The following is a 10,162-nucleotide window of genomic DNA, read 5'->3' as shown; positions in this document are numbered from 1 at the left end:
CGTGGTCGGGAGCTTTTCGACTATATCCATTCCCCACTTCATGAACGGCTAAGGTGTGAGAGTGGAGTTAAGTCATTCGGGTGGGAGGTGTGAGACGTGGGCGAACCTCTGGCAACTATCACACTTCTTTACATAAGCTACTGAGCCAATAGTAGCCAATGGTGATCACTCGGTGGGCAAGTTGCGTCCTCCGGCATGGTTTCCATATTCGCCTTCATGGAGTTCGGGCCAGAACTCGTTTGGCTTCTTCTGGGCTTATGCTTTTGAGGTAGGGACAAGAGAATGACTTCCTAAGGAGCTGGATTTCGTATATAGTGAACCTGGTGGCTTTTGCTCTCAGGTGGCATGCTTCATTCTTGTCGGCTGGGAGCTCATTGTGTTCCAAGTATTTTACTATTAGAGTCATCCAGGTATTAGACAGTTCGATGTCCATCACTTCTTCGGGCGGCTCGTTCATTGGTCTTTCCTTCCAGTCGACCAACCATTGGAGGAATAACAGAGGGATGGATGATTGGGAGGAACATTGAAGGGCTGAGCCGAGGTTAGCAAGGGCGTCAGCATGGGTGTTCTCCGTTCTTGGGACTTGGGCAATCGAGAACTCTTTAAAGACGTTATGTAATTCTTTAACCAGGTTCAAGTAGGTTGTCATCTTCAAGCCGCGGGCTTGGTAAATGCCATATAGGTGGTTGACCACGAGTTGGGAGTCGGACTTTACCTCCAACTTCCTTAGTCTGATTTCTTTGGCTAAGGAGAGTCCAGCGATAAGAGCCTCGTATTCAGCTTCATTATTGATGCATTTGAATCCACATCGTATGGCTCGTTGGACGACGTCTCCTTTTGGAGTAGTAAGTACAATGCCGAGCCCATTCCCATTCATGTTGCTTGAGCCATCCACTGAGAGAGTCCACTTTGAAGGTGATCTGTTATTCATGCACATTAACTCTCTTTTTGCTTGGACGGTGGTGTTTGGAGTGAAATCAGCAATACAGTCTGCCAACGCCTGGGATTTGACGGTAGTGCGTGGTTGGAAAGATATGTCGAACTCGCTGAGCTCTACTGTCCATTGTGTGAGTCGGCTTGATAACTCTGGCTTGTGTAGTATCTTCTTGAGTGGGAAGGAGGTGAGTACGACTATGGAATGACATTGAAAGTATGGCCTGAGCTTCCTAGACGCATGGACGAGGGCGAGTGCAAGTTTCTTAAACTGACTGTATCGTGCCTCCGCGTCGAGGAGTGACTTGCTTACATAGTAGACCGGTAGCTGCTTCGCATTATCCCCCCGAACTAACACTGCCAAAATTGCTATCTCTGAAACTGCCAGATAAGTGTAAATCTTTTTTCCTATCCTTAGGCTTGGAGATGAGTGGAGGGGAGGTTAGGCATCTTTTCAGTTGTTGCAAGGCCTCTTCACAGGAGGAGGTTCATTCAAATTTCTTAGATTTCTTTAGCGTGTAGAGGAAATGGTGGCACTTGTCGGCAAATTTGGAGATGAAGCAGCTCAAGGTGGCCATTCGCCCTGCCAGGCGTTAGACGTCTTTGATGCAAGTTGATGATGGTATGTTGAGGATTGCTCGGATTTGATCGAGGCTGGCTTCTATCCCACGTTGAGTTACCATGTATCCTAGGAATTTCCCTGATGAAACCCTGAATGAGCACTTGGCCAGATTCAGCTTCATGTTATACTTCTTTAGGACGGTGAATGCCTGGCTGAGGTGGTCGAGGCGCTGCTCGGCCATGAGGGACTTAACGAGCATGTCGTCGATGTACACTTCCATGGTGTCCTTGAGGTGTTCAGCGAACATCTTGTTGACTAGCTGTTGATAGGTAGCCCCGACGTTCTTGAGGCCAAACGGCATCACCTTGAAGCAATAGGTCCCCTTTTCTGTAATGAAGACCATTTTCTCTTGGTCATCTGGGTGCATCAAAATTTGATTATACCTTGAGAAGGCATCCATGAAGCTTAGGAGTTCGTGGCCTGCTGTCGCATCGACCATCATGTTAATATGCGGGAGCGGGAATGAGTCTTTAGGGCATGCTTTGTTTAAATTCGTGAAGCCTATGCAGACTCTCCATTTTCCGTTCTTTTTCTTTACCACTACCACGTTCGCCAACTAGTCAGGATAGTGGACTTCTCTGATCAGGACATTATTCAGTAATTTGTTGACCTCCTTATGGACGATCCGGTTGCATTCTGGTGCAAATTTCCTACGCCTTTGCTTCACTAAGGGGTGATCCAGGTCTACTTTGAGGTGGTGGATGATTGCCTCTAGGCTAACTCTTGTCATGTCAGCGTGGGACTAGGCGAAGCAATCCTGGTTTTGTTTGAGGAATTTTATGAGTCTTTCTCTTATTTTGGGCTTGAGGCGTGAGCCTATCTGTGTCTTCCTTTCGGGGTCGTCCGGGCGTATCTGCACTTCATCCAACTCCTCCATAGATGGTTGATCTGGCTCGGTCGGAATGGTTGGATAAGACTATAGTTACTATGAAGCGTGACCTTTGCTTTTGAAGGCGTTTTTGTAGCAATCTCTAGACGCCTTGGGGTCGCCCTTGATTTCCCTAACTCCCTATTTCGTTGGAAACCTGATGGTTTGGTGGAAAGTGGATGAAACAGCTCGCATGTCGTGGATCCAAGGTCGACCCAAGATGACGTTGTATGGCGAAAGACAATCGAGCACTAGAAAGATGGTTTGCTTGTTGACTTCGTTGGTGTAGACAGGCAGAGCGATTTCTCCTATGGTGTACTTCTGCTCGGAACTGAACCCTACCAGTATAGTTGGTCGTCTGCTGATGCTTGTTTCATCTAGTCCCATGGTCTTCACTGTTGCAAGAAAGAGAATGTTTGCTGAGGATCCCCCGTCTATGAATACTCTTTTAACCAGGATGTTTGCGATCTAGAGGGAGATGACTAAAATGTCGTGATGAAAGGCGGCTAGGGTGACTAGCTCATCATCTTCGAATTGGATTACCTGGTTGGTGTGTAGCCGGGAGGGCGAATGGATGGATTGGACTTCTAAGTAATGGTTGGCTCGGGCATAACGCTTGGCTGAGGAGTAACTTACCTCACTGATCTCCAACCCACCAGAGATAATGGAGCAGAAACCTTTTGGTGTAGGTTCTCGTGGGGGGGAGATGCTTCCTTCGAGCTTTTCTGGCTAATTGTATTCTTCCCTTTATCAGTCAACAGATCTCAGAGATGTCCCCTCTTCAGTAGCGCGGCAACTTCCAACCGTAGGGCGATGCTGTCTGCTGTGTTATGACCATGGTCGTCGTGGAATTCGCACCACTTGGTCATGTCCCTCTTTGCTTCAGGATTGAGCTTGTTCAGTTACTTAACAGTAGGTCTCATTCCTTTCATAATTGCCATGACCTGGGCTGGTTCGACATTGAGGTTGTACTCCAGAATTTTGTATTGGCTCGACCCAAATGGTCTGTTGTCAGTTCCAATTGGCGGGCAGTCATATGGTCTCTTTACCTTGTTCAGGTTACGTGGAGGGGGTTGGTAATAGGGGTCAAACGATCTGGACTCTAACCTTCTATCATTCCGCCTTTAGGGACAGTCGTCGTACCTGGCATGCCTCATCTGGTTCATTTCATCTTCCTCCCACCTTATTTGAATTACAGCTCTGGTTAAGGCGTCTTCCATCATGGTGCAACCGAGCTTCATCAAGTCTTTGTATAGTTCTCCATCCGGAAGGAGACCCTTTCTGAAGGCGTCTACTGCTGTCTCTGGGTTACAAGAAGGGATGGAGTTTTTTTCTTTGTTGAACCTGCTAACGTATTCTCTCAGCGGTTCCCCCCTCTTTTGATAGACCTTGTACAGACCGGCTGATAGTTTCTTGAGCTTCTTGCTGCTGGCGAATTGTTCAATGAAGGTGTCGGTGAGCTAGGCGAAAGAGTTGATTGAACAGTTTGGGAGGTTGGTGTACCACTGAAGTGCTGGGCTAGAGAGGCTTGAACCAAAGTTTTTACACATGCAGGCTTCCCTTAGTGCTCGGGGTATCGATACGGTGAACATCCGCTGCTTGTAGGAGGCTATGTGGTCGTCTAGGTCGGTTGTTCCATTATAGGGCTTCATGCTGGGAATGGTGAACTTGTGTGGTATCTCAGCTAGCACGATTACGTCTACGAAGGGTGAATCAGCATAACAGTGAGGTTGGCTTTTTTTTGTTGGAATCGACATTCCGGGAATGCGCCTCATCACTGCCTCTATGTCGGCCAGTCTCTTGGCCAATATCTGTTCCATGGGAGATACGGATGCCACTAGGTCGTCCTGGTTAAATTGTTTAGCCACGCGATTCGCGCCTAATGCGTTTCGGTAGGTGAATCCGTGTGGTGTAGTCTGATGGATCACTCCATTATTGGTAGCTTTGATCCCCAGTCATTCCCTCCAGTTGGATGACTCCCATTGTGACCAATCATGTGTTTCGCCCCACATGGATTGTAATGGGTGTTATCTAGGATTTGTTTAGCCCATTGGGATGAATGGACTCGAGTAGAGTGGTTTGAAGGAGTGGGGGACCGCTCGACTTGCGCGGATGAGCCGAGCCAAGTGGTGTTTGGGTTGGGATGACTAACTGAAGGTGGGATGGGATGGCGAGGATGGGTAGTTCTTCTTGTGGTGGGCTTTTTGTCACTTGGACTCCTTGATCTCGTGCTTGAAGCAGATCGACCGAGAGTCGCTCTATCGGTGGCCTCTGTTCCGTATCAGTCAGGGCTGAATCATCAACTAAAGATGAACATAACTGGCGCGACCTCGTATCCGAGATTGTGGGTTTATGGTTTGGAGACTGGAGAGGTTGCATAGACAGAACCGAGGCACGAAATCGATTGGGTTGTACCTGACAAGGCAAAAGCTTAAGATCACAAAATTGTCTTACCTTCTCTTTTAGAGATTGGTTCTCGGCCCTGATGGAGGCATTTTCGGTCCGGATGACAATGTTCTCAACTTCCAGTGTAGCCACCTTGTTTGAGTGCTGTTGCATGAGGGCGGTCAGAGCCTCCAGTTTGGCCTCGAGGCCAGGATTAGTGTTATCAGAATTGTCAGCCATGAAGAGTTTCTTCACGTAGCAGGGTTCATGAGACGAATGATTGCCAGAGGCCCCACGGTGGGCGCCAAACTGTAGATGCAAAAATCTACCGTTACGAAAAGAGGGACTGATCTCGTAAGGTTTAGGCCACTAGTGATATGCTGCACCTGCACACGTGAGAAACAAGCATGAAGCAGACGAGAAACACCGGGGTGGTGTTTGCCGTAGGCACTCCGACGCTCAAGTTAGTAAGGCCGAGTGATGCTAGTTTAGTGAGGGTTAGGGAAAGGAAAAATTACCAAAAGTCTAGTCGGGGACTGTGACTACGGCTGTAATGCAAAGTTCTCGAGTGGGAACTCCAGGGTCTAAAAGTGTAATGTTTCCCTTTTTGTGAGAAGGCTGACCTTTGTTTAAATAGTGACTGTATGGTCTTTGAATCCTGATGGGACTGTGAGTCCTTATAGTGGTAATCCTCTCAAAAGGTGTAGCCTTTGGCTCCCTTATCTCAACAGGAAAGGGAGTTCATACGTGGCTTGGATACGGACCTTGGAGGAGTTGGGATAGTAATTGACTTCCTTAGCAGAGTTCAAGTAGGAGTGTAGTTCGTTGGCGACTGTGGGTTTCGAGTTGACTGTAAGCCTAGTAGTTGTTCTAGGATCAGGAGGCCTGGGTCCAGATGTATAAGAGCTGGAACAGCATACCAAATGGATCTCATCTACGAAACTCTGATTTGGGCCCCGTAGGAATTGGGCTTGAGGTTTCATCTTTGCCGGAGGTGTCTCCGTCTTTGGACCTATTTGGGCCGAGGACATTTTTTTGCCCTAACAAATCTATGTGTTAATATTTTAGGATATTGTTGGTTATGACTGAATTCTATTCACGTTGATTGATTGAGTGAAGTTAGAATTCTTCTTTAATTACCTTACAGTGAAAACATCACACGGGGAAACAGAAACTTATGGACTGAATATTTAATAAAATAAAAGCTGTTTTGGTCTTTGATTTGTTAGGTTTAGCTTTCACACTTAGAATGAAACCAGCGTGAAATCCTTGTCCCAATATTTAAAATGACCATAGAATTAAGTCAAGGACTGTCCTATGAAGACTTAAAATAACTTCATGATATTATTTTGTGTTTATTGAAAGTGACCATCAACAGGAACAGCTCTAGGAATTGATAGTTGATCAAGAAATTCGCTTAAGCTCCTCTTAATTAAAATCATAACTGAGTATTATTAATACTTCACAAAAAATTAATTATATAATAATTTACACATGTTTATATATGTGTCTTATATAAATTTTTGATATTATAAATAAATATAAGTTAAACTTTAATCTCCAAACTTTAATATATATGTTCAATACTCAAATTAATTATTCATTGTTCTCTAAGCATTTTTATATGTCGGACATTTTAAAAAATGACAATACGTGGACGCAATTTCTTAAAAATAATCCACCTTCAAATTTTATTTTATTTTTCAGAATCAATCGTTAGATCTATAAAAATTAAGAGACATAATAGTATTTAAACTAAGGTGTTAATTGTGACTGTTTACTATATCGACCCAATTAATCTTATAATCATAACTAACTCTAATCCAGCATTTCTATTGACAAGAGTGATATATAGTAAGAGTAATACTACACTTACAAAGAAATTTTACAAATATTTTCATACAAAGTGATGTGGCAAAAAATGAATGGAAGAGTGAATTTAATGAGTTTGACTTTTTGTTTCATTTTTTGCCACCTCACTTTGTATAAAAAATTTTGTAAGATTTCTTTGCAATTATAGTATTATTGATATAGTAAACTAGTGATAATCATCGTTAACGAGGGAGAGAAGAAGAACAAAATTCCCCTACCTAATAAGAATAAGAAGTGATGTTTCCATGTAAATTATTGAAGTTTATTAACTTTTGCCTTCTAGACGCGGAATGCGAACACCACCAATACAAAGTAGTTGCTTTTAGGTTTCTTCCTTCTAATTACCTTTCCTTTTGACTAATTGTAACTCATCCAATCTTATAATTTAATTAGGCTTGCTGCTGCCACTAATTAGTCAATAAAATCTCACCTATCAAGCCCGTCAGTCAATTACACAAATCAAGCCCTAATCAATTTCATATATCAGGCTCATCCCATCAGCCTTCCACGTCACAAATCATTCGATACCATTTTTCCTATAGTATTTGCACATTTGTACGTGATTTTTTATATTATCATACATCTCTGTTCAAAATTAGGATAACTGATTCCTAAAATTCGTTAAATAATCTTTAAAAACTTATATAATGTGATACAAGTTGTCATAGCAATCCTAACTTTTTGACAATTCTTATCCTTTTGGCTTTTTCATAAAAAATATTATAGTTTATAACATTCCCTTTATAATAATTGACTACGTTAAACAAAGGCTGCTCAACTTGTTTTAATTATTTTTTTCCTACTTGCGAATTTAAAATAAATCCCTCCCACTTAGTCTGAGCTGGGTGGGGTTTAAGCACGTGAAGACTTGTACCTTCTAAATATTTAGATTTCTGAGAGTGAAATTTCAGAAGCCATCTTATCCTACCTGTCAAAAATGGCCATCTCCAATACGAAGAGGATTCTTGTTATTCAATTCTTTGTGATCATCACCTTGTTATTTTTAAAAATCCCGGTGGTGAGTGCTTTATCTTTCAACTTTTCTAGTTTCAGTTCTAATGGGGAAAACATGACATACCAGAGAGCTTACCCACAAAACCAAGTTATTCTACTAGCCTCAGGAAACGGCATGTTTGGTCGGGCCACATACTATAAACCTCTGCGCCTTTGGGACAATGCCACGGAAAATCTCACAGACTTCACGACTGATTTCTCTTTCATTATTGATTCTCAAAACAGAAGTGCTTATGGAGATGGGTTGACCTTCTTTCTGGCGCCTCAAGTTTCAATGATTCCTGTGAACGCCACGAGAGGAGGGTCTTTTGGTCTGGCAAACGATGATGAGCGATTAAATTCAACCTCCAATCCATTTTTTGCTGTGGAATTTGATATTTATCAAAACCACTACGATCCACCCAGCAGCCGTGAACATGTGGGAATCGACATCAACTCTTTGCAGTCTGTGAAAGCTGTGGCATGGTGAAGTGATGTCATGGGTGGAAGAAGAAATAAGGCATGGATCAATTACAATTCTAGCACAAAGAATTTGAGTGTTGAGTTCACTGGTTTTAGAAATGGTACCATTGTGAAGCAGCACCTTGATTATAAAGTCGATTTGAGGCTTTATTTACCTGAGTTTGTAACTTTTGGTTTCTCAGAGGCAACTGGAAATGCAACTGCAACACATACAGTTAACTCGTGAGAGTTCAGTTCAAGCTTGGAAGATGGTAATTCAACTAATCCACCAATGCCAGTAAGTCCAAATCTTGTTGACGGTAGGAGGAAAAGCAAAACCGGGCTGGCAGTGGGATTGGGTATTGTTGGTGGTGTGTTGGTTGCCGGGTTGGTTTTGGTTCGGCTGGCTTGCTTTGGTAGGAAGAGAGATGGGAAAGATGAAGAAGAAACTATGGATAATGAATTTGAAAGAGGAACTGGACCCAAGAAGTTTTCGTATGAGGAATTAGCAAGCGCTACAGATAATTTTAATGACGAAAACAAGTTAGGACAGGGAGGTTTTGGTGGGGTTTATAGAGGATTTATGAAGGACACCAACTCTTATATTGCAGTTAAGAAGGTCTCCAAAGAGTCTAAACAAGGGATAAAGGAGTATGCATCAGAAGTGAAAATCATTAGTCGATTGAGGCACTGGAATCTGGTGCAACTTCTGGGTTGGTGCCATGAGAAAAGGAATCTTCTACTTGTTTATGAATTTATGCGTAATGGCAGTTTGGATTGCCATCTTTTCAAAGGAAAAAGCTTATTGACATGGGAAATGAGGTAAAAAATTGCTCAAGATTTGGCTTCAGGATTACTATATTTGCACGAAGAATGGGAACAATGTGTACTGCATAGGGACATCAAATCAAGCAACATTATGTTAGATTCAAATTTCAATTCAAAGCATGGGGATTTCGGGTTAGCTACATTTGTTGACCATGCAAAAGGGTCACATGCTACCGGTTTGGCTGGAACTCAGGGCTACATGGCACCTGAATGTCTCAAAACAAAGAAGACCAGCAAGGAATCAGATGTTTTCAGCTTCGGTGTAGTTGCACTGGAAATTGCATGTGGAAGAAAATCAATAGAGCACAAATATGAGGAGGATCAAGTTTCATTGGTACCTTGGGTTTGGGAGTCATATAGAAATGAAAGACTTCTGGATATTGCTGATAAGAAGTTATGTATGAATTTTGACGTGAAACAGATGGAGTGTTTGTTAATTGTGGGGCTCTTGTGTGCTCACCCAGAGCGTAATCGGAGACCATCCATAAGGCAAGTTATTCAATTTCTTAATTTTGAGTTAGCTTTGCCGAATCTGCCACCAAATATGCCTGCTTCCAATTATGATCATATGCTATATACGGCTGCAGCTATAGGTTCAAGCCATGCGCCTTCTCAGTCTTTGACTATTCTACGTTAATCCATTTGTAAATTTTATTAATATTTTTGTATGTTATTCTATATCTACGGTGTTAAAGTGAAAATTAATGCCATACTGTTATCTTTTTACTATATGATTCTTTTGTCTAATATCATAGTTTCTATTTAGTTTCGTCAGAAGATTTCTTCCTGTCTTTGGATTGACTTTGTCCAAGTAATTTAATGCTTCCACATCTTTTTGCCATATGTGATGCTGATTTAATGTTCTTATTTAAATAAAATAGAGGGGTGAAAAACCATATAATTATTCATGCATATAATAATTAGAAAAAAAAAAACCGTCTCACTATCTTAATTTATTAACATGTTGAGACCATCTAATAAAATAAAATCACTATCTTAATTTATTAACATGGTGAGACCATCTAACAAAATAAAAACACGAATTCTTAGTTTTTAAATCACTTCTTGTGATGGTGGTTATTGATAAAGAATATTGGATTGAGTAAACATGATAATGAATAAATAAAAAAGTAAATTTAAGAATATTTGTGATGACACATGCCATTAGATGGTCTTACCATGTTAATTAAGTGAGATTG

At 42.0% G+C, this 10,162-nt stretch overlaps 1 protein-coding gene and 1 pseudogene across 1 annotated transcript; one reads left to right on the top strand and one right to left on the bottom strand.

Moving 5' to 3' along the window:
• Positions 1 to 214: 214 nt before the first annotated feature.
• On the bottom strand, positions 215 to 1,994 carry LOC116119120. The gene is made up of 2 exons (XM_031405066.1): positions 1,614 to 1,994; positions 215 to 1,261 (listed from the first exon to the last, which is right to left on the bottom strand). Exons 1-2 carry the CDS (start codon positions 1,992 to 1,994, stop codon positions 215 to 217), a joined length of 1,428 nt encoding a protein of 475 aa, XP_031260926.1.
• Positions 1,995 to 7,625: 5,631 nt separating this feature from the next.
• Positions 7,626 to 9,600, top strand: LOC116119133 (annotated as a pseudogene).
• Positions 9,601 to 10,162: the final 562 nt, after the last annotated feature.

The sequence above is a fragment of the Pistacia vera genome, unplaced genomic scaffold, assembly GCF_008641045.1.
Source record: "Pistacia vera cultivar Batoury unplaced genomic scaffold, PisVer_v2 Contig873, whole genome shotgun sequence".
Taxonomy (NCBI): Eukaryota; Viridiplantae; Streptophyta; class Magnoliopsida; order Sapindales; family Anacardiaceae; genus Pistacia; species Pistacia vera.
This window is presented reverse-complemented; position numbering and strand designations above follow the sequence as displayed.